The sequence below is a fragment of the Xyrauchen texanus genome, chromosome 7, assembly GCF_025860055.1.
Source record: "Xyrauchen texanus isolate HMW12.3.18 chromosome 7, RBS_HiC_50CHRs, whole genome shotgun sequence".
Lineage (NCBI taxonomy): Eukaryota > Metazoa > Chordata > Actinopteri > Cypriniformes > Catostomidae > Xyrauchen > Xyrauchen texanus.
Genome location: NC_068282.1, coordinates 20,347,888 through 20,373,449, shown reverse-complemented (window position 1 = coordinate 20,373,449; position 25,562 = coordinate 20,347,888). Strand labels below are relative to the sequence as shown.

General features: G+C 37.8%; 1 protein-coding gene across 1 annotated transcript in view; it reads left to right on the top strand.

The window, feature by feature from the left end:
- Positions 1–25,562, top strand: part of lrp8 (low density lipoprotein receptor-related protein 8, apolipoprotein e receptor) — a 221,455-nt gene that overhangs the window by 100,780 nt on the left and 95,113 nt on the right. The window contains exon 3 of the mRNA XM_052131165.1: positions 4,624–4,746. Within this exon, the coding sequence (XP_051987125.1) occupies positions 4,624–4,746 (123 nt within the window). The remainder of the gene's footprint in view (positions 1–4,623; positions 4,747–25,562) is intronic.

The window sequence follows — 25,562 nt, the reverse complement described above, 5'->3', positions numbered from 1 at the left end:
TAATCATATCGCAATCGCGATGTCAGCCTGTGCGATTATATGAAGGCAAATGCTGTGATTTTATTAAATAAATAAGTTAATGTGTGGACGTGACAGCCCATTCTCTCTGAGAGCTGTTTGCCCATTTTCTACAACGCTAATAAAAAGATAACCAGTCAGTCTCAGTTTAGGGGGTGGCACATGTGGTCATGTGAGTTTCCGGTGTGCAGTGTGGAAATCAGGTGAAGATGGATGCCGAGCAGACTGACAGTGAACTGGTGGTCAGAAAAAATAACACAGAAAACACAGAACACAGCTTGGCGATATATCTTATTTCATCAATAATTCAAGTTAATATAATACAGGAGCGTGACATGTAAATAAACTCCAAAACTGTCATTCTCTGTGCAGTCAGAGCTGCTTCAACCAGTCGTGGAAGAGACCCAATCTGAGGGGGGAGTCGAGAACGGGAGAGATTTAAAGTTCCTCCGGCTGATGCGCACTCTTAACACGGAGACGCTCGTCTCTCACCCCCGCTGTCTGCAGCTCGATTGTCTGATAGAAACAGAGAATAAGTGCATGTGTGGATGTGACAGCCCATTCTCTCTGGGAGCTGTTTGCCCTTTTTCTACACCGCTAGACGGGCCGGTCTGAGTATTTCACAATCTGCTCAGTTACTGGGATTTTCACGCACAACCATTTCTAGGGTTTACAAAGAATGGTGTGAAAAAGGAAAAACATACAGTATGCGGCAGTCCTGTGGGCGAAAATGCCTTGTTGATGCTAGAGGTCAGAGGAGAATGGGCCGACTGATTCAAGCTGATAGAAGAGCAACTTTGCCTGAAATAACCACTCCTTACAACCGAGGTATGCAGCAAAGCATTTGTGAAGCCACAACACACACAACCTTGAGGCGGATGGGCTACAACAGCAGAAGACCCCACCGGGTACCACTCATCTCCACTACAAATAGGAAAAAGAGTCTACAATTTGCAAGAGCTCACCAAAATTGGACCGTTGAAGACTGGAAAAATGTTGCCTGGTCTGATGAGTCTCGATTTCTGTTGAGACATTCAGATAGTAGAGTCAGAATTTGGCGTAAACAGAATGAGAACATGGATCCATCATGCCTTGTTACCACTGTGCAGGCTGGTGGTGGTGGTGTAATGGTGTGGGGGATGTTTTCTTGGCACACTTTAGGCCCCTTAGTGCCAATTGGGCATCGTTTAAATGCCACGGCCTACCTGAGCATTGTTTCTGACCATGTCCATCCCTTTATGGCCACCATGTACCCATCCTCTGATGGCTACTTCCAGCAGGATAATGCACCATGTCACAAAGCTCAAATCATTTCAAATTGGTTTCTTGAACATGACAATGAGTTCACTGTACTAAAATGGCCCGCACAGTCACCAGATCTCAACCCAATAGAGCATCTTTGGGATGTGGTGGAACGGGAGCTTCGTGCCCTGGATGTGCATCCCACAAATCTCCATCAACTGCAAGATGCTATCCTATCAATATGGGCCAACATTTCTAAAGAATGCTTTCAGCACCTTGTTGAATCAATTCCACGTAGAATTAAGGCAGTTCTGAAGGCGAAATGGGGTCAAACACAGTATTAGTATGGTGTTCCTAATAATCCTTTAGGTGAGTGTGTGTGTATATATATATATATATATATATATATGTATTTCAGGCAAAGTTGCTCTTCTATCAGCTTGAATCAGTCGGCCCATTCTCCTCTGACCTCTAGCATCAACAAGGCATTTTCGCCCACAGGACTGCCGCGATACTGGATGTTTTTCCCTTTTCACACCATTCTTTGTAAACCCTAGAAATGGTTGTGCGTGAAAATCCCAGTAACTGAGCAGATTGTGAAATACTCAGACCGCCCGCCTGGCACCAACAACCATGCCACACTCAAAATTGCTTAAATCACCTTTCTTTCCCATTCTGACATTCAGTTTGGAGTTCAGGAGATTGTCTTGACCAGGACCACACCCCTAAATGCATTGAAGCAACTGCCATGTGATTGGTTGATTAGATAATTCCATTAATGAGAAATTGAACAGGTGTTCCTAATAATCCTTTAGGTGAGTTTATGTGTATGTATATATATATATATATATATATATATATATATATATATATATATATATATATATGTATGTATGTATGTATGTGTGTATATATGTATATATGTATATGTATATGTGTATATATGTATATGTATATATGTATATGTATATGTGTGTGTGTGTATATATATATATATATATATATATATATATATATATATATATATATATATATACATACATACAGTATTTAACACATACAGTTGAAAAGAGCTGCCCGACACTGCACCTTTAGGAACAGGAAAATTATGTTCTGCTTGAAATTAATGAAGGGTTTGACAATGTATCGTTTTGTCCTTGTGATAAAGCTAGAGATGGATCTTTGATTATTAACCGCTTCTCAGCACTCACTGACCACCTCTTTCTGAAGTCTTTGGGGAACATGTTCTCTGTGATGTGTGAGATGGTAAATCTCTAGACTTGTTTCAGTGTAAGGCTGCTTGGTTGGGGAGATAGGGGAGACTTAAATGAAATCCTCTTGTTCTGATGGGGGCAAAGGGCCTGGGATTTGCTTACTATTCCAGAGAAGAATTTCAAAGAATAGTTTTCTCTGTCAACTTAATGGCTGTTTGAAAATGTTTAGCTGTTTTCATTTTTATTTTATTTTTTTCTCACTATTATCTATTGGATTTTACTGACATTTTATATTACATTTTGATGGAGGAGCATATATTATTTCTTCCATTTTATACTTCTGTTTTGTAGATTTACTTATGTAGATTTAGTCTCATTTTGACTAAATTGTTCTGTTGATAGAATTAGACCTAGTGGGTATAGCAAAAGTACCATGGCAGACCAATAGTATTTGGTCTTAGAGAACTTAAGTACTTACAGTACTAAACTCTTGTGTCCTGTCTGCCTGATAAACCTGTTTATTGGTCTTGCCTCCCAGAGAGCTGACTACTGATCATCAATCATTCTTCCTTCAGGCTGTTTTAACCTATAGCCACAAATTTAATAAAGCAATCAGTCTTTATTAACACACATACACAAACAAAAGCAAGGGATCCTATATTCACAATGATGTGCCTTTGTAATTGCTCCCAATACAGCCGTTTCTTCAGTTCATTCAAAGACTCATACCAATTAAAGTGCAAACACGACAAGTAGAAACAACAGAGAAACATTGTACACCTAGTTGCATAGTGGTTTTTTCTGTTTTTGTTTGAACCAAAAGCATGAGGCTTTTGCTGTTCAGGTACTAGTCTCTTTGATTCTACACCAGAACATTTATTGTCAAGAGTTTATATCTGGAGTATATCTGTGAAATGAACCAGGATTGTCAGGGGATCTCCTGCAGAATATATTTTAAAGTGTGCTGGCCTGACAGACCTGCATTTGTTTCAGTTCCACTGTGTTGTTTTAAAGAAAGTCTATAGTACAGTCTTATTGGATGAGCCACATTCAATTCTGCTGTATGACTATAGAAGTGACCCAATTAAGCTCACATACCAAATAAGCACTTAGTAATTTATTTTGAAATATAAAAAGATAAATAAAAATAAAATAAGCCCTCTGAGCAGATAACCCATTGAACATCATATTAATCTGAACTCCTTGTCAATGCTACATACTGAATGTTTTCATTCCAGGGAGGAAAAAAAAACAGAACAATATTATAAGGAATGTGAGATTCAGAAATTAAAGATATAATTTACTTATGATGTTTGAAGTCTAAATCTACAAATAAATTAATAAAATAAATTGAGTAAATGTGAAGCATTTACATTTGTAACCGGTAAAGATGGGCAAGGAGGAGGTGGGAACCGGCTGAACGGTAAACATAAACTTTAATTATATAAATTAAATTACTTAAAACAACATAATACATAATACATAAGGACACATGCAACACAGCCACGTGCCTCTGGCTCTCCTTTATCTCTCTCTCCTGCTGATCAGCCGATTCAGCCCTGGCTGTGCATTATCATGCCGTGGCCACGCCCTCCTCCTTGTCACAACATTTTTAAAAGTATAGTGGGCTTATTAAGAACACAGGGCGTAGGTACATGTGTTCCTTATAAGCACACTACAGACTTTTGATGTTTGCAGTTAAATAAAGTAACTTAATTTTGTAATTTTATCAAAAAACACATGAGTGTTTAGATGAGATACATATCTTTGATTTAATACTCATTTTATTGGAAGGCTTTTAACATTTATATAAGAAAACATGTAAAATTTGGCTTAATTGGGTCAATTCCAATACACAGATGTGACTGCACATTCTGTTTTAAATTAGTTGCTTTGTTACTTGGCAATCACAATCAGCCTATTAATAATAAATGTAACTCTATTTATTAGTAACTTTTTGTTATAGTACTGTTGCCACTGTTTTATAAAATCAATAAACCACTCGAATCCATGAAGGATTTTACCACACCACTGTACTTCGTCCCTAAGAAAACTCCTTACCCATGGTAAAATATCAGTAACTTGAGGTGCTTATTGCGTAAGTATAGAATGCACCTCTGTTCTTATATTCCACTCTTTCTTTTAACAGCAAAAAAGACCTGTGCCACAACAGACTTTGCCTGTAAGAATGGGCAGTGTGTCCCAGCCCGCTGGAGGTGTGATGGAGAACCTGAGTGTCCAGACGAGTCGGATGAAGCAGACTCCACCTGCAGTAAGTAACCTAAGAGTGTGTGTGTGTGTGTGTTTGTCTTGTAGTCCTGACCAGGGTTCGAATTATGATTTCATCTTTGTGGGGGTCTCTTAAAAAAAAAAAAAAGTAGCCTATAAGCAGGCGTGGTGTGTGTGATAAATAATTGCTTAACACTGCACTTGATTCTTTTGATTTCAATGTTTATTAATACAGGAGTACAGTGACGTGCGGTGATGTCTTAAAGAGGCTAGGCACTGAGTTATGAAAGCCAGATTACCTGATTTATTGTTTAAGCTAATAATACGTAATAACATTAAACGTTATATACATATCAAGAAATGTACAAATCAGGATGTATATCGTGTACACTCTCTCTCTCTCTCTCTCTCTCACGCACACACACACACAAGCGCGTAAACAGTGAACGTTACGCATTTATCAGATCCTTCAAATCCTCACGGTTTTCCTTTACCTTTTCATTGTGGTAGGTTATATTCAGCTTCCTTTGCTCATCAAGTGCAAGGTTGATCCGAGATTTTCCAAAGGTTTTCTGTGTAATTTGACACTGGATGTGAGCTGACGACTTTTCATGCTTGGTTAAAGCTGCTGGAAGGTTGTTCAAATCACAATATCCTGCTGAAGTCCAAACAGTCTGACAGGTTGAAAAAAGCAGGCAGGGATAGCAGTACAGCCGCTGATTGTTAGAACAGCCACATAGCCAATCTTTTCTTACATACCAATCAGTTTGAAATGATCGGATAATTTTTGGGCCCTTGTGCTGTGCTAGCCATCTAAGGCTGGCGTAGACCTCCCTCTTGCAATTAACTCATATTTGGTTATAAAATTTCCTAATTCCGTGATTACGGCCGGTGTTCTGTCATTTTGAATTTGGCGGGGATTAGGCATGTACGCTAGCTGTGGTGTAATGACGTTAGCTACGCAAATGTCCAGAAATATCTCGATTTTAATTGGTCCATGTCTGATACGTAACGGAGATGATTACGGGCATAACATATTTACGTCAAAAGGCAGAGCAGATTTGTGCTTTTTGCCGTACATGTTAAAGAATACAGGATCGAAGTGCGCATGCGCAACATGGGTTTTCCGCTTGTCGTCTGCAACGAATGGACCGTAAAAGCACTGCTTATTCTACCATATGTTTTTAGTTGATTATGCGTAACTGCTACATTTGTCATCATAACGTCTAAACAATTGGAATAACACACATATTGCATATATACATCACAAGAATAAAAAGTAAAAATACAAATATAAGTTTATTTTTTAATAAACATTTTATTTTTGAATTTTGGCAGGGTAGGCAGTGCCTAGTTTGCCTACCCAGACCGCACGTCAGTGCTAGTTTGCCTACCCAGACCGCACGTCAGTGCAGGAGTAGAGAAACGAGTAGACTGTCCTCTGATGATGTTTTTTGTTTTTTTGAAATAAACCCGAATTTTGCCAAAGTTGTACCTGATGTTGGTAGCAGTCTTTTTATTTTTGGTGGCATGGTTGCTGGTTCTGATCTTTACACTATTTCTAAAATATTCTAACTGATCCCCCAGCGTGAGTTATTCTAGGTGACCGTTATTTAGAACCTGTCACTTCAATGTTTCCATGGTGACGCATCATTGCTTGTCACGTTGCACAGCGCAACCACAACACAGCGCTGAATGAATGATGATCTGCTTTTATGTCATTTTTCCTTTTTTATACAAAATATTCACAAATGTATTAGCTATAACATGAAACACTGATATTCCGATTGTCAAATATGTGCAAGTGGATGTGTTTTGTTGTTTAAACGCCTTTATAACGATCGCGTTAAGTTAGTTGAGCTGTATGTGCGAGGGGCGGCGCCATGTTATTTTACAACACGTCAATTCCTCAACTTCTCACGAAATACATGAATGTAAGTGGCCGGTGAACTGGGAGAAGAATAGAGTAAAATGTAAAGCTACTTACACAATGTGTATCTGATATGAAAACGTGTCTTATTGTAACGTAACGTTAATGGAAAGGATTATTATTGCCGCTTCCCTAGACATCAGTGTGTATTTTACAAACTCAAAATATTTTTTTGCTAGTACTTATGTGTATTTAAATGTCTGAAACCTAAAATAAACATTATTTGGTTGAAAACACAGAACAGTTGATCTGTCTACGGTTGTGATACATGACAGCAGCACTGAGCGCGTCTGTCTCTGGCTCAGCGCCAGCCAAAACGCGAAAGCACGTTTGAATTTAGCAGTTGATCACGTGATGCACTGACCGTTCTAATCACACCGGTGTTGATCGATCATACGTGCAAAAGGGTTAACATAAACATTGAAGGAATATATTTAAGGAAAAAATGCTTTATTTGTAATTTAAAATAATGGTGCTGATGATTTTTAGAGACCCCCACAGGTGCATGATTTTACTGCTTTCATGGGAGCTCATCCTCTTTCTATGGGAGCTCAGCTCCCACTGGCTCCCACGTAATTCGAACCATGGTCCTGACTGATTTTTATTCAAATAAAAGTATGGAAAGCTATAGGTGAACTCCATTCAAAATGAGCATCATCATGCCTTACGCTGTAGGGCAGATCTCTTGAAGTGAGTACTCTTAAGGGTGGAGGTCATTACTTCTTATATGTGTGTGTTTGGTGTGCTCCAAAATTAAGCTTAGCATTCAAACTAGTGCTGTCATTCGATTAAAATTTTGAATCGCGATTGATTCCATAATATTTTTGTAGTTAATTGTGATTAATCGCAGATTATGAAAGTGCTGAAATTTGACTCTAAATATACTTCTTATCAACATATAGCAATATAATACTTTATTAACATTTTCCAAACCAAGCCTTCCACAATATAAAGATAGAAATGCACTAAAATAGCACTAATTCAAATAACATCAGACGTTTACCAAAGTCTAAGTGGGAGTTTGTCTAATTGAAAGAACTAATCCCCTCATAGGTTGCATATTCATTGCAATGGGCATTAAATCTCTCCACAATATTAATCAGCCGGCAGACTGTGGCTGTTCTCTTTGTTACAGCAATTGTGAAGCCGCATTCATGATTCGCATCAGTTTTAAGCACCGCTTTGAACTCCACATGAAAAGTAATTAAGTAATTAAAATGCACCTTACTTAGGCTGAAAAATGCTTAGTTTCTGTGGTGTAATCATTTCAGGTGGACACATTACAAAGTTTCCGCCCTTCCAAGCAGTGTTTATGCTGGTTTATGCTGCAGTAATGGTAGATGATTTAATCACGATAAAGAAAAATGTATGTGTTAAACTTTAATTAATCGCATGTGTTAATTTAGACTTTTGACTTAAGTTTGAGTTGTAGTTCAAACCGATGTCAAGGGTATATCGGTATGAAAGTATGTGAGGAATATTAACCACTGATAGTCCTTGGGTGTAATCAGGTAAAAATCTTAAATAAAATTCCTGGATGTATAAATGTTGTGTAAGCACAAAATGGGCTTTGAAATGTGCGTAAGCAATTTCTTAGGAACATATTGGGATTTATAAAAAATAAAATGGACACTCTTGACTGTGCGTACGCACTCTTTAACTGGTGTGTGTGAATTGGCGACTCCAGCTGGATAAATAATGAACTGAACAGACTGATTATAAACTCTGATTTTCATTTAATGACGGGCGGCTGTAGCTCAGGTGGTAGAGCGGGTTGTCCACCAATCGCCGGGTTGGTCTTTCGGTTCCAAGACACTGAACCCCAAGTTGCTCCCAATGGCAGGTTAGCACCTTGCATGGCAGCTCTGCTGTCATTGGTGTGTGAATGTGTGTGCGTGCGTGCGTGTGTGTGTGAATGGGTGAATAATATGCATTGTAAAGCTCTTTGAATACCACTATGGTTAAAAGGTGCCGAATAAGTGCAGACCATTTAATTTACATTTAGAATAAAAAAAAGTATGTAGTTAAGCACTTGAAACAGGAGTTTTATCAAGCCTATAGTCAATTCAGATAGAATTCAAATATAAGCTGTAAATGGGAAATATTGGTTTGGGATGCGCTGCGTTTGGAGAACTATCATATATAATCTACAGGTGCTGGTCATATAATTAGAATATCACCAAAAAGTTGATTTATTTCAGTAATTCCATTCAAAAAGTGAAACTTGGATATTATATGCATTCATTACACACAGACTGATATATTTCAAATGTTTATTTAATTTAATTGTGATGATTAAAACTGACAACTAATGAAAATCCCAAAGTCAGTATCTCCGAAAATTTTAATATTACTTAAGACCAATACAAAAAAAGGATTTTTAGAAATGTTGACCAACTGAAAAGTATGAACATGAAAAGTATGAGCATGTACAGCACTCAATACTTAGTTGGGGCTCCTTTTGCCTGAATTACTGCAGCAATGCGGCGTGGCATGGAGTCGATCAGTCTGTGGCACTGCTCGGGTGTTATGAGAGCCCAGCTTGCTCTGATAGTGGCCTTCAGCTCTTCTGCATTGTTGGGTCTGGCGTATCACATCTTCCTCTTCAAAAAACCCCATAGATTTTCTATAGGGTTAAGGTCAGGCGAGTTTTCTGGCCAGTTCAGAACAGGGATACCATGGTCCTTAAACCAGGTACTGGTAGCTTTGGCACTGTGTGCAGGTGCCAAGTCCTGTTGGAAAATGAAATCTGCATCTCCATAAAGTCAGCAGCAGGAAGCATGAAGTGCTCTAAAACTTCCTGGTAGACTGCTGCGTTGACCTTGGACCTCAGAAAACACAGTGGACCAACGCCAGCAGATGACATGGCACCCCAAACCATCACTGACTGTGGAAACTTTACACTGGACTTCAAGCAACGTGGATTCTGTGCCTCTCCTCTCTTCCTCCAGACTCTGGGACCTTGATTTCCAAAGGAAATGCAAAATTTACTTTCATCAGAGAACATAACTTTGGACCACTCAGCAGCAGTCCAGGCGAGACGCTTCTGATGCTGTGTCTTGTTCAAGAGTGGCTTGACACAAGGAATGCGACAGCTGAAACCTATGTCTTGCATACGTCTGTGCGTGGTGGTTCTTGAAGCACTGACTCCAGCTGCAGCCCACTCTTTGTGAATCTCCCCCACATTTTTGAATGGGTTTTGTTTCACAATCCTCTCCAGGGTGCGGTTATCCCTATTGCTTGTACACTTTTTTTCTACCACATCTTTTCCTTCCCTTCGCCTCTCTATTAATGTGCTTGTACACAGAGCTCTGTGAACAGCCAGCCTCTTTAGCAATGACCTTTTGTGTCTTGCCCTCCTTGTGCAAGGTGTCAATGGTCGTCTTTTGGACAGCTGTCAAGTCAGCAGTCTTCTCCATGATTGTGTAGCCTACAGAACTAGACTGAGAGACCATTTAGGTCTTTGCAGGTGTTTTGAGTTAATTAGCTGATTAGAGTGTGGCACCCGGTGTCTTCAGTATTGAACCTTTTCACAATATTCAAATTTTCTGAGATACTGATTTTGGGGTTTTTCATTAGTTGTCAGTTATAATCATCAAGAATCAGAATGAACACTTGAAATATATCAGTCTGTGTGGAATGAATGTATACATTATCCAAGTTTCACTTTTTGAATGGAATTACTAAAATAAATCAACTTTTTGATGATATTCGAATTATATGACCAGCACCTGTATATCATAGAGAAGGAACATGCAGAGTAGGCCTGACTAAAAATTACATTTCTTAATTTGACATATTTTCTGTTCTATTACAATCATGTACTGAGATAAGTACAGCCTTTGAATAAAGATTATGTTTAATGCGATGCACACTTGACTCTGACTGACGTTAAATGGCTCGGTAAAATGGACAGTAGCTATAAGACATTCAGTAGTCGAATGAACCATTGGAGAGACATGTCTAATCAGATACAGTGTAGTACAGCTGCACTCAGGTACAGCAATGCACATAAAATTGCACATCAAATGTGCTGCCTGCTCCACTTCATTCTGACACTCATCGCAATGAAACCCTGATCTAGTCTAATAAAAACATTATGAAAAGTACATTTGCCATTCAGCTGTTTTTTGAATATGAAATACCAATCAAATATAAAAATCTTAGTAATGCGATGATATCAGACAATGCTGCACAAATAATTTGTATATTTTTCGTTTTGTTTCCAGTAAGAAATATTTAACTTCTCAATAAAAACACCCATAAAACAATTTAAAATGTTTTCTGAGAAGCAAAATTGCTTTGGTTAGATTTATGCCTGCAAAGATAAAAACATTTTGCCAAGGGATATTCAAGATATATTCTTTGAAAACAAGTTAATATCTTAATAAATTATGTTTCTTCACAGTGCAGTATCTAACCTTATATGTGGCATTTGCACTCTTTTTTTCTTATAATACATTTTTCCGTACCGTTAAACGCAGTAATCACGTGTCTGGATGGTGAAATGCATACGTATGGCAATTGTATGCAGATGAGGATATGCATAGTAAAAATAGGTGTTGTACAATCCATATATGGTTATTTTGGGGAGGAGACTGGGTGGGGAACGAATCACGTGCATGTACGCACAATCTTCCCATAGACAGGGTTTATTAAGGGAACTATGCGCAGGTTCTGGCATACATACAGTCGTTTTTACATACGCAAAATCTGACTTTTGTACTTGGACACACTTTTGGAAGAAACCTAAGCAGAGCTTTATACATGAGGACCCTGATGTTTCAAAATGAATCACTCAGGATCATAAGAGATTGTTAATGGGAGAATTACTACCTTAAAGGGACCACTGTTTGTTTAGGGCCCTTCATGATGGAATTAATTTTATTAGTTTTTGGTTAAACCAACCCTACAAATAGCATCCCTTTCCTGCAGTGCCCTTCAAGGTTATTAAAATGCCATTTGGAATTTCCCCTATATGTTCCTACTTTGCAATATAACTGCATATCCAGTTATAATCTTTTTTTGTTGTAGTAAACACTGCCTTAACATATAACACATAAGAATGCGTTGGTCAGTCATACTTTGTAATGAATATGAACAGAAATGTTTATGTTAGTTGAGTTTTGCCTTTTATTTGCATGCATCCAGCTATTTAAAGTTTCCTCTTCTAGTGTTATTTTCTGGAAATTCTAACCAAGGATTGCCTAGGGCTGTTTGACAATCTAAATAATTGTTATTTTAAGCTCTGGGTTGAGCCTTTCTCTCTGACCAAGTGATGCAGAATTTGTATCTCCTGCTGCTGATTGGCATCAGTAATGCCCACTTCCCTTGGCGCATTCAGTCACGAGTAATTTATATTGTCCACTCCGATTATGTTCCAATCAAATTTTTGCACCTATTCCTTGTGCTCTGATTCGGTTGTTACAACAACGGAAAATAGAACTTCCAGTTCAATGATTTCAAGAAAACCTGATCAATTGTGATTTGGCACATTTTTTTTTTCACTGGCAGCATCCTGGGCAAGGATGGATGATGGAGGCCTAGGTTATGTTTGGCATATATTACTACCCTAGTATCCTTTCTAATGATGAAACATACTGTGCCCAGTATATACATTTTTACCCTATTAAATAAATATTAGAGCACACTGAACACAATACAGTATATCACAATACACTGCACTTAACTTGACCTTACATTTTCAGTGTGGTGAATTAACTGGAGGTAATTACAGCCATAATTTAAGCATCTCTTTTGAGACTGATTATTTGCAAGACATATTCCATTAGAAGTGAAAAATAACAGAAGAACATATTTTGTAAGATGACAACTGGATGCACTCAAATGCAGCGTAATGAAGTTATGTGACACTGAGTGTAAAGGAAAGAAAAGTAAAGCAAGGGAAATTACAGGAAAAGAAATCAGGAATAAAAATACAGTAGGCTAATGAATATACAGTATTTGTAATGTCACCAATAGGCATTTTTAGTAAAGTAGGGACTGACATTTTTCACGTCCTCATATAATTGATCAAGCAGTTTTCCTCCAATGTATTGTTAATTTCATTATGTTTGAATAATTATAAATGGGGCTCCTTATCTATCTTTAAAAATATGGATTCTAACTTTAAGTTGTTTGTTGCTGAAAATATATCTTGCTTGATTGGGTCGTTTCTGTCCCCTCAAAATCAACCACCTCTCTCTAAGAAACCTTCTCTTGCTTAGAAACATGAAGCACACACACACACACACACACACACACACACACACACACACACACACACACACACACACACACACACACACACACACACACACCTATTCCCCCAAGTCCAAGGTCAAAACATGTGTGCTGTAGCTATACACATTCCCCAATCTCTGTGTTTCTGCGTTAAATTGCTTTTTCAGAATTGCTCTTTGCTTTGTTCAGTGGCATTTACAGAGGTTCTCCTTTTTCAGACCAGTCACATGTGGCCCTTTCCCACTGGCAGTATTAAAGCCTGTTTTAGTTACTTTTCCCCGGAACTAGTACTTTTTGTCTTTTCGCACATGAGTAGCTATAGTTCCTCTAAGCTGTTTTGTGGGATTTTTAGCTCCTACTCTGCATTAGGTAGTTTGGGGGCAGATAGTGACTGTTGGAGACTGGGAGGTGCTGCAGCCTGTGATTGGTCAAAACCTATGCTGCACAAAGCATTGATAAAGGAGTGTCCACAGCCGCCATTGTAGACAACTAGCTGCTAGCATTCTACTCAGAGGATTGTGCTAATTTTACAATTCCCTTAACAGAAATAAAATAAAACCAACAAAGTATATAAAGAGGATCACCTATTTCACAAGTGTGTGTGTGTGTGTGTGTGTGTGTGTGTGTGTGTGTGTGTGTGTGTGTGTGTGTGTGTGTGTGTCATCGGGAGACACGCTTTGAGTATGTTTGTACTGTGTGACAATACAGAAATAAAGTGACTTCTTGATTACTATGTCAAACATTTTCTTGGAATGACAGATATAAATAATCAGATGTTTATCTAGAGTGGATAATTTAACTCTATTGTACACTACACCCTCATGAAATCTAGTCTACATGAGGAAAGTATTGCGTGCCTGTTACTGCATGGTAACTTTCATCAAGATGTGTTTTTAAATCAATGAGTGAGTATTTCAGTAGTCATTTATGTCAATTCATAAAAGCCTTTAATGTATAAGATTGTGTTGATAAAAAGGTTTATAGTGCTTTCAACATGTTGTCCACTAATTTCAGCATGTGCTGCATGGTAGTCTGATCCCTCGTCTCATCTCTCACTCCAGCTGAGGGGCTGAGGTAGGATGAAATAAGGTGCTTTTTAAACTGTTCAGGGACCAGTTTCCTTAAGAGTACTATTCATCCAAAAACACTGTCGTTTAAACCATGAACTGATTAGGCAGCTGCCTACGTTTTCGGATACAGCCAAAGCTCATGTAAAACAGCCCTAACAAAAGTGTAACTCCGATCTCGGCATCTTCCGTCAGTGTTGTTTATTTTGTTGTCATTGTTTATATTGAATCGCACGTTCCAAAAGAAGAAAAATGGTCTACTAGATTACGTCACTACGTGGTAACTTTTGGGAATGAGAATGCAGCTGGGGAAAAGTCTCCTCGGTTGTTCAGTTCCTCGTAAGAGAATCTAAAAAAGTTACTAAAGGAAAAGTACACACTGTAGGTGGGAAAGGGCCTATGGAGTCACATGGACCATAGTTGTTCTCAGCTTCTTCATACAGGCTGCTCTGTTTGCCTCTGCCCCTCCTCAAACATTTGCCTTCCTGTGGTTATGCAGAATTGAAGTACTGTCATGCCATTACAGCTGACTATCATGTGAGTAACATTGAAAATCAACCAGAGCTTTGCAGTTATGCAGTGTGGGATATATTGATCAGTGGGAACAGCAGGACAGTTAATATGGTTGCATTAAAAAGTAATATAATTTAATGTGTGTGGATATGACTTAGGTGCTTGTAAAAAAACTAATCTGTGATCATATGCTGGCATAATTTTAAAAAATGAGAAAGGAGTCTCACTGTGATTGGGTGGTAATTAATCACCTTGATGAAGTTTGCGTGTGTGTGTTAGTAGCGCACACTAACAGTCCTGTGAGAATAATGGTCAGATGAAGGGTTTTATCTTAGTAAATGATCAATATATCAGCCAGGCTGATTAATCGGCTAATATTTGAAACTATTGAGACTATTACTATCGGTCAATAACTCGGTCAATAACTGTGCCGCCTTGGTTGATTAACCTGCAACGTTGCCCTTGTGTCAGTTGAAAAATGTACCTACAGCCTTGTCAATTGCTAAGGCACATTTTCTGTTTTCAACTAGTAATTTATTTGTACATTTTTGGTTAAAAATGCTTTTGATTTAATAGCAACAATTAAATGTAATTATTTATTCATGTGTTTGTTGCATTCACATATAAAAAAAAAATCTTTTTTTGAACACAAAACATTCTTCTCATAAAACCTTTCTTTGCAAGTTTTTAATTTGTAGACTTTTTGTCTACACACTAAGACTTTTCTTTACTTTTATTTGCACACCAAGACATTCCTTGCTTCATGTTGCACCAATAAATTAATAAATTGTGGTGATGTGGGCGTGGCCGAGCGACATCTGTGGAGAGTGAGGCCGGAGAGGAAGCACTGTAAGGATTATCTGTGGGAAATTGTAAGAGCTATCAACTGTTCTGTGTTTCAGTGAGCGCTGGAGAGGAATAAAAATGGTGTCCAGAATGCCACCCTGGAGAGGGAGAGACCCATGCAGCAGTGATTATCTCCCATTATGTATGTCATTCTAAAAAGCAAAGTTTGTTGTTGCACTGAAAAGTGGGAAAATAAAAACTCACGTTGGATTGTTCACCCGGCTTCAGCTTCCTCCTTCAAAGTAGTGAGAGATCCGTGAAAGTAGTGCCAAAACTCAGGATTAGGAGGAAGAAAACGCCGTTATGGAGTCCTCGCCATTTGCTGAAGTCATTACGACTCTTGCCGGCATCCATCAGATGCAGCATCAAGCACTCCTGGACCTACATGCGGAGCAGTAACATCGTTTTCAGGTCCAGCTTTAAGCCCAGGCAGAGGACCGACAGGTATTACGGAGCCTGATGGCCCGGAGGAGTACTCCAGCAATGACACCGGCCATGGCCACGCCCAACATCACGCTCAAGAAAATCGGGCTGCAAGATGAACCTGAAGCCTTCATCGAGCTCTTCAAGCAGGCGGCTGAAGCGTGGGGCTAGCACAACACCCAGTGTGCAGGACGATCGCTTCCCTTTCTGTCCTGCGAATCATATCTTGCGGCCCAATAACTGCCAGTCATGAGTATCCTGGAGTACGCGGGCCATCCAGCAGTGGGTAGGTCGCAACACCGACAACACTTCCGCACCATGCCGTTCAGCGACTGCGGTCGCCCGTTTGCCTTTGCCCAACAGCTCTGTGGTGACTGTCTAAGGTGGGTGCTGGCAGAGGATCGCGATGCTGATGCAATCCAGTTGGCTGAGGACCATTAGGTGGCGTTTTCGGGGGTAGACGTACACCCCCCCCCCCCCGTCTCTCTCTCCCTTCTCCCACAGGCTGGTGAATCAACTGCCGCAGGGTTTGCAATCTGGGCCGGTCTGCTGGAGCTGCAGGGAACGTGGGCATTTCCAGGACCGATGCCCCGTGATTGAGACATTGGTCTGGGTCCCCAGTGCGCTACAACTCTTAGAGGATTCCCTGGTGGGGATTTCCTTCTGGAGCAGACCCGAGACGAGACCCTTAGCCATGCCTTTTATCAAGTGAAAGTGATTGAATGTCAATGTCTCCAGCCAGAAATTGCACTCACATATCCGTATTTTTCAATCTATTGAAATCTATTGTATCGAGTGATTCAGGATGCTTAGACAAAGAAGGATAAAACGCAGTTGTTAATATCGCGGAGCCATTGGGAAATGTTATTCTAGATGGCTCATAATAGTCAGATGGTTGGTCACTTAGAGCAGGAAAAGACACTGATCCTTCTAATGGCCCATTTGTAATGGACAGGCATTCGCGGGGATGTTCGCAGGTGGTGTGCGACATGCTGGTGAATCTGCCAGCCACCCCTTGAGCACCATTGTGCCACCTTCCATTAATCGAGGTCCCCTTCGAAAGAATTGGTATGGACCTCGTCGGTCCATTACAGTGGATGGCACGTGGGCATTGCGTTGTGTTGTTCTGGTGGACTACGCAACGCGATATCCGGAAGCAGTGTCTCTGTGCAACATCTCAGCATGTAGTGTTGCGGAGGCATTCTCAAATGTCAACCTGTTAAGATGTCCGTGATATACTGATATTCTCAAAATGTATGTTATCCAGAATGAATTGGGGCCATTGTTGAGTTGATGTACATGATTTATTTCCAGTTTTGTAATTTATTTATTTTTTACTCCACCACTTACATTATTTTACTTATTTTATTAACTTGTTTTCCAGTAAAAAAAAAAAAAAAAACAAGATAAAAACACCTGTCAAGCAACACTAAATACAATATTAACTTTTTGCTACTTGGGTCTTGCTGCACTTGCAGAATTTTGTTTTTTGTTTTTAAATGTTTTACACATGCTTAAAACAAGTAAAAATACATACTGCTAGTGTAAATACATACCTGGTTTTAAGAATGTTTATAAATGAAAAACAAAGATATTTATTTATTATTATAATTATTTTTTTTTGTTTTTGCCCATGTCATCTACAGTAAGAGACACATGGTAAGCAGTAATGGGACACTTTGGTGTGGAGCACTGCAGTGTTTCCCCTATATGCACTGCTGCTGGCATTTCATATGGTTCATTGATATTCTTCATGCACTGTAATGCTTGCCAGCTGTTTGCTTTCTACACTGTGCAGAGTAGCGATGTTCCGTTCGTAAACAAATCTGTCTTTTTGAACGAATATTTCATGTTAGGGTTGCTCCGTATTCAATATGTATGGCTTCTGAATGATACCAGCGCTGGTACCTCAGTAACGATACTAAATTAATACTTTGGCTACACATAACTAGCCTCAAATTACTGATGAAATTGCATAGAAAAGTGGCTGGATGAAGTCTTGCAGTTACAAATTCTGTTTTCCTTTTAAAGAATTTCTGGATTACATTTTTAATGCATTAATCAAGCAGTTTAAACAAATAAATACATAAAACTTTAAAAATATGAAAATATTGAAAATATGAAAATAAAATGAAAAAAATTGCTTGCTTTACAGTATAAATGAAAACACTGTTGAAAGAAATATGATTATCTGTGGTTTAAGGCTGCTACGGCTGATTCAAAGATTGCTGATATTCAGTAAACTTGCTTTTGTGATATTGTTTAGATATTATTATTATTATTATTATTATTATTATTATTATTATATATAATAATAATAATAATAATAAGAATAAGAATAATGATTATTATTATTATTATTATATAATTATAATGTAAAAACACATTATTATTATTATTATTATTATTATTATTATTATTATTATTATTATGATTAATATTATTTTTAATGATAGTAATGAGAATTTAAACCAAAGTGTTTATTTTGCACTCTAAACTTGATGGACTATGCATAATAATGCAATATAGGGTAATAATGACACAAGTCAAATGAGCCATAAAAGTTTGCTTATTATGGTCGCTTTTTCATATAAAAAAAACATGAAAAAAAGCAAACAAAAAACGGCCATCGTGGAATTGGCGTCTAATTATAATAATTAAATTAACTATGGGGTAAAACATAAAAACTAAACTGCAATTTTTCACATAACTTTACGTATGTATTTTCTCACATTGTCTAATTCAAAGCGCAAAAGTGTTTTGTTGATAAAATGAAGTCAAATATGTCTAGTTTCTCTGTAGTGTTTCTCTACAAATTGCGATTCACATAAGTCTGGTGTCCTTCACCTCCAGAAGACTAATGTTTTAATGTGATTATGAAGTGAAAAGTTCCTCACTGCAGGCATGCGAAAAGGGAACACAGGCTGCTTATACCAGTTTGAGGGATACAACATGCTGTAGTCGTGGATTAGGACTCTGCAGTGTACAGTGGGACACATACTGTTCAAATTTGAACAGTAAAAAATTGGAAATTACCGGCTAATTAACGGCTTACCACACTTGGCCATATTGAGATATTAATTAATTGTCATTGATTTTTGTCTCGAAAATGTCACATCCTGTAAAATGTGACTAATAGCACAATACTGTAGTATGGTACCAAAATTAGCAACAAGATGATATCATACCATTTTTACATTTTTGGTATAGCAATATTTCTTACTTGCATACCGTGCAACCCTAGTTCATATTCACCTCCTTACACTGACTGATATTTCTCCTTCAACAACGTCTCATCCTTCTGAAGCCAACAAAAGACTCCGTGCTTTATCAATGGTTTAATGACTCACTCAAAACACATAAAATATGTTAATTTGTTGCCACCTACTGGTAAATCGTTTCTGCCTACTGTTTGAGAGGTTTTACTTGAGATCCTCCATAGCACTTTAAACTAGAAAGTTCTCACTAGAATTGAAATGGGTCACATCAGTTTTATGGTCCGCACACTGCAATATCGAGGGAAACCCAATTGATGCGTGCGCGCGCAATATCATTGGTGCGAGCTGGTTCCATTATAATTGTGCAAAGCTAAATCGCACCACGAAAATATCGCATTGCAGATTTTCAGTAGTTGAACCATGTCTTTGTTCTTTCCCTGCTAACCTGCATCCCACTTTTGGGTCACGACCCACCAGTTGAGAATCACTGATCTAGAGTTAATTCACTCCACAGAATAATGTGACATTATTGTAGTAATAGGATTTTGTGGTGTTTGATATAACTTTAAACTATAGAAGTTGTGAAATTATTGACTAATGTTTCTGTGTTAATAAATGGAGAACAAAAAGAAATGATTAGAAAGATGAAACATGCTGCCAATAAATTGACCGTTACAATAATACATTGTTTGTCTGTATTATCGGTTATTTTTATAACTTTATAAATGTTTTATAAAAGATTCTGAATGAATATTTGCTTTCTAGCTTGAATGATGTAAAAATCGTAGTTTAAAAACAAAACACCATCTATGTAAGAGATTGGAATACATTAAATGCACACATCTTATAGTGTCATTAGGGGCTAAGTCCCTCTGAGATTGAAATCCTAGTGTTGTCCCTGGCGTTGTGTACTTGTGGACATGTGCACAACAAAACCCCTGCTGAAAAACTCCTAGGGGAAACAATCAAACTATCAAATGCCTGCTCTGCATCCAAAGCTAAGACCACTGTGGGAGTGTTACATATTTTAATTGTGTTCATAATTTTACCTGTGTGCATAAAGCCTTTGCTGGTTGTTTCCAATCTGAGTGCAATATTTTTGCAGATATTCTTGGTGTTCCAAAAGTTGAGAGATAAGAAGTTCATGTCTGTTGCTAGAGCACTAAGATTTTACTTTCAAGTCCAAGGTGATTTGAGCTTAATTCATTTTACAAGTGAATGTTGATGACTCGAAGATTTCATTAAAAATGGGAAAAGTGGTAAAAAAATAAAGATGCCAAAACATATTGGACATTCAAACTAAATTCACTACACAGTCTGTACTGGACCTTAGCAAGTGAGTGCTAGACAAATTTCACCATTGATTTAATCCAGAGAACCACAAAGTAAATCTGCCTCAGGCATGTCAATTAAGTGTAAGTTGCCTACTGGTCGGTAGATAAAATAACTTAAAAACGTATTTTCCCAAAACACATAGAACTTATTCGAATAGAACATAGAAAGACTTCTTCTTCTGTCACATTTTCCTCAGTCAAGGCCAGACTACGGCAATGCATTTCTCTAAATTCCACGCAAAAATTGCCTCATGTTGCTATATGTGATACCAGCTCCAACCTCCTCTTCTCCATCAAGCTCACGTTCTGTTTTGATTCATTTGCAATTAACTTGGACACTTTATGTTGCTCCCTGAAATGTATCCATCTCTGGAACTGATCCCAAGTCACCTAGATAATGAGTTTGTTTGGATTGTTCATCTTTCTTGGAAATTGGTTGTTTTCCTCAAATACCCCTGGATTAAATCTAAATAAGGTAAAAAATAAAAGAAAAAAGGTAGACATTGCATCAGACAACTTTGAAATTGTTAAAACTGAGACAGGAATGCACTGGAAAGTTAGTGAAACTGCAAAACAAATACACACTCATATCCCATTTTAATTGAACATTCAGCTCTGGAAATTTGCTTGCAAAGTAAATTCTAATAAAACTATTAATTGCCAGTCATTTAAATAAAATGTAATCGCCAGTAAAAGAGAGTTCATGGCATGCAGTTGTTCCTACATAGTGACAAATATAAAGCAAGTCGTCATTTTTATTTGTATAGCGCTTTTCACAATAAACATAATTTCAAAGCAGTTTTACAGAAATTATGCTGAAATGTCTGAGCAGTTGAGCAGTTTCATTGAAAACGTCATTGAAAATGATGCCTTAAAATGAGTCGTCTCATGTTCCCCAGAGAGCAAGCAAAAGACAACTACAGCAAAGGACCAAAAACTCCATATGATGTTTGTTAATGGAGAAAAAACAAAAAAACTTGAGAGAAACTAGGCTCAGGAGCCAGTTCCCCTCTGGCTATACAGCATGAAAATAATGCCAATATCAGTTAGCTATATTTAATACAAGTTGTGTATTAAGTGAACTGAGTAGATTTTTAATGGGCAATGTTTGCAAATAAAGCACATTTATTGAACTGTAAGATAATTGATTAAATGCTTTTAAAGTCCATACCAAAATGAACTGCGAAAGTGCATGAAGATGCAGTGTCCTTAGTTTTTTGGCTGATAAAGGCTTTAGTTGGTAGTTAATTAAGTAATTTAATCGCAAGTGGTGTGATGATAACACTGTATACAACACAAGTCTTCTATATTATGACAAGACTTTTGCAGAGGTTTCGACAAGTTCAATATTGGTCAGTTGAATATGATCCCCAGTGTTCTGAAGCCTGTAAGTGGGTGGTCTCATAAGTGTGTTCCTTGCTGACTAAATTAGTTTAATCCAGATCTTTACATGACATAGATCTACTGCACTGAAAATTGTGTTATCATAAAGGAGAGAATGAAGTTTTCCATTGAGAATGACACTCCAGGTGCCCCACATTCATTCTCTTTCATCTCTTCTCCTCTGCATCAATTATGCTGTCCCTGAGTGAATCCATTTACTGACAGACTCTTGGCCAGCTGAAAGTTACAATTGCTGCTTCAGAGTTTTCAGGTTCTCATATTTTCGAGTGTAAAAAGCTGAAATATGTAATTAGTGTTTAATGTCAATAAGTACAAAGATATAAACAAATGCATTTGTGTGTTAAACTATATCCATCACTACTTTTCCACAGACATGGTGCCATTGCCAAATCTGGAATCGCTCCATGTGTTTCTCCAAAAAAAGGTTGTTTTGGGGGCGAAATAAACTGCTCTCCCATGTCTCGTACCAGGTAATGTCAAAGTAAAGTTTTCAGAGCTGCAATAAATCAAGTCTGATGCAAAACTATCACACAAAACTAATTTGCTACCGTCATAATTACCAAAGCTGTATTGAAACATACTGTATAATGTGGTGATAAGATGCATGATTCATAATAAATGTATTTGTTATTTTAAATTATTTCTGGCCATTTTATCAAAAGCAGCTCATGGTAGTACAAATAGATAAATTGAATTACTTTGAATAAAATATGTTCTCGTAAGACATGTAAAAAGAGACCACGATGCTACATGTTTATTTGAGGTCAGGTTATGTAATAACATTGTCATTTACATTATCATTCAATGTAAAAAGCGGGTCATTTACAAGAGAGATTTGCAGATCCCTTGGAGCACCGGGGTGTGTGTGTGTGTGTGTGTGTGTGGTTGGAGCTATCTTTGGCATCTGTGTTGCTTTTATACTGAAAGTCACAGCCAAGCTGTAAGTCAGTAGACAAAGGCCTGGGTCTATTATTACCCTCTGCAGGAGTTTTGCTACATAATTATTTTAAATATTAAGGAGGGATCCAGTCAGATGCACCGGATGGGTTCAATTTCATGCTTCAGGCAGCGGTTCCCCAAAGTAATTTCCCATGTGGCCGCACTCCAGGAGCAGTGCTGCAGCCTAAGAACAACCTCTGTTCCCCTTGCCACGAACCCCTGCCTGCCAGAATGGCGGCAGCCTGATTGCTTCTTAGTCCCATGGCCTGTGCCATGTAATAATTTAGCGCCTATCAGTGCTAATTTTCTTCACTACCTGACTCAAACAACAGGAGCCAACTACTGACCACAAAAGGTGTTGCTCTAGGGTTAAGCCGAAACAATCATATATTGTCATACAGCATCGAATTAGTATTTCTCACTAAATTGCATTGACACATTAGATCCTTGTATGGATATTTAAAATTTTTGAGTGCATTCATATCAGATATATTTCAATTAATGAAAAAGCAGATCATATAAATAACCTGAAACTGAATTAAAACTGCATGAGAGAGATTGAAATTGATACCACACATTATCTCTTGAAAAAAAATGCTTCATCTCCAGGGTGTTTACCGCCATTTTAGTCTCTTTAAGTAGTTTTACTATTTCTTGCAGACAGGTTTTTTTTTATTTCATTATATTTGCCCTTTCATTAAAGTTAAAAATATACAATTATGATATATTAAAACAGTACAGTGTAGTCGTATGTAAAGTATGTAATTCAGAGTGTTTTGTATCATAAGTTAGTTGACGATATCCACCCAGTTTTTTTTAACCCAACAACAAGTTAAGTGGAATAAAATCTACAAAAGCACATACACCATAAACTTTGCATATATGCACTTGTACATTTGGGCATCCCAGAGTTTTACATAAGTGGGAAACCCCACTACTGCAGTGCAATTCCATAGCAGGTCATGGTAGAAAGTTAAGGAAAGTTAAGTTAAGCGAAAATAATTCAACATTTAAGAGTACAGTGGGAAAAGCACATACACATGCTGTACCCATTTATACACACCAATGCAAAATATGGACTGTCCTTCATGTCTGCGTATATGCGCTCATACATTGAGAGGAATCACAAAGTTTTATATATGAGGGAAACCCCACTAATTAGCGCAACTCTGCTGCAGTTTGCAAAAGAAAGTTAAGGAAGCACAGCAACAACTCTGGAATATCTGGTAATAAATCACAGCAATGGAGAATAATATAGCTTAGTCTTCCTCGGATGGCAATTTTTTTTTAAAATACAGTACATACGCATTGCGGGGAAATTACCTTGCTGTGGAGAAAGCTGCTTACTGACCAAGTTGCATGTATATGGGAGAAAAGAGTGTGCCGCTTATACAGTGCATGCAAACAGGAATGCCACTTTCTTGCAATTAGCCGCTTTCTCATATTAAGCTGCTTTCTCGTGTTCATGTACACATAGTCAGTCACAGTGTTTCATGGAAGTGAGCAATCACTACAGAGTTCTTGGATTTGTTTGCCGCCATTCTCTGACTGGTGGAATTTGCCCCCTCACAATTCATGGGTAGTGTAGTTCTTCACCAGGAATTATGGTATTTAACACTATTTAAAAAAAATTAAGTTTAAATAATTTGAAATTATGGTTTCAGCAGTGGCATATACTATTTTTTAACAACCTTAGGGCTCACAGTAGGTATGCCTTTAAAGGTTTGTAAGTTATTGTTAAATATCGTGTCTCCTATGGACATTTTTGTGTGGGATTTTTACTTCCAGTACCAGACTGTTGCGCTCTATTCGTAAGAAAGAATAAACCAACTCAGTAGCCAATTTAGAAATCCAATTTGTCAAAAACAAAGACACAATTACATATTAGAACTAGTGTTGTCACGGTACCAAAATTTCAGTAGTCGGTACCAATACCAGTGAAATTTCACTGTACTCGATACCATTTTCGGTACCAAAGCAAAACACAAAAACAGGTTACTAAACAAAACTTAACAATGTATGCTTTCAGTAAAAGTATTTTTCAGATTTGCTTCAACTTTTGCAACTTTTAATTAAAATTTTTACCAAGTACTAAAAATCAAAACCTAAATAAACGAGCATACAATAGAATGAATAAAAAACGATTTCCAAACTAATGTGCAAAGTGCTCTCTTATTAATAAAGCTGCATTTTGCCATTTTTCTTCATGATAAGAAATGCATATGGACATATATATATAGATATTATGATTAAATAAGTTCTAATCTAGCTGCATGAAGCGTCCGCGATCGAGGGAGGAGCGTCCCAAAGGCGGAGTCTCTCTCAGCCGGGTACAGTTTCAATCTCTCCTCCTTAGATCGGGCCATTCGCGCAACTCATAGAAGAGGCACCGACCACACAGAGTTTATAGTTATTAACATGACCTGCTTCTGTATTATTTGAACTTTAATAAAGCAATTTTACTGCATTTAAGATGTAACGCCGGGATGTTTCCTTGAAAGAGCTCCGCCTCCGCTTATTCCACAACGGTACATGCTTCTGAATGTACATTTTTTTAATCATTCCCTAATACTTTGGGATCTACATAAAATAAACTGTGAAAGTTTAGATTGCATCTGGACTGATCTGTGTAATTCTTCCTCCATCAGGCGTGAACTTCTGCTCTCATGCGTCATTTGTTACAGTTTATTGTGATTTCATGTTACGTTAAATGAGATCAAACGACTATTCAACAACGAACATTTTTCTCGTCAATTTTTTATTTTCGGCGATGTCGATAATGTCGACTAAACGTTTCAGCCCTAATGCAAATGATAATATGCTTTAGTTGCTTGAATAAATCCGGGTGACTGTCTTTCAGGTGCTTTATTAAGTTGATGTGTTTATTAAGTATGATGTGTTTCCTCCTTTCGTCAGAAAATTGTGAAAGCACTGTATACAAA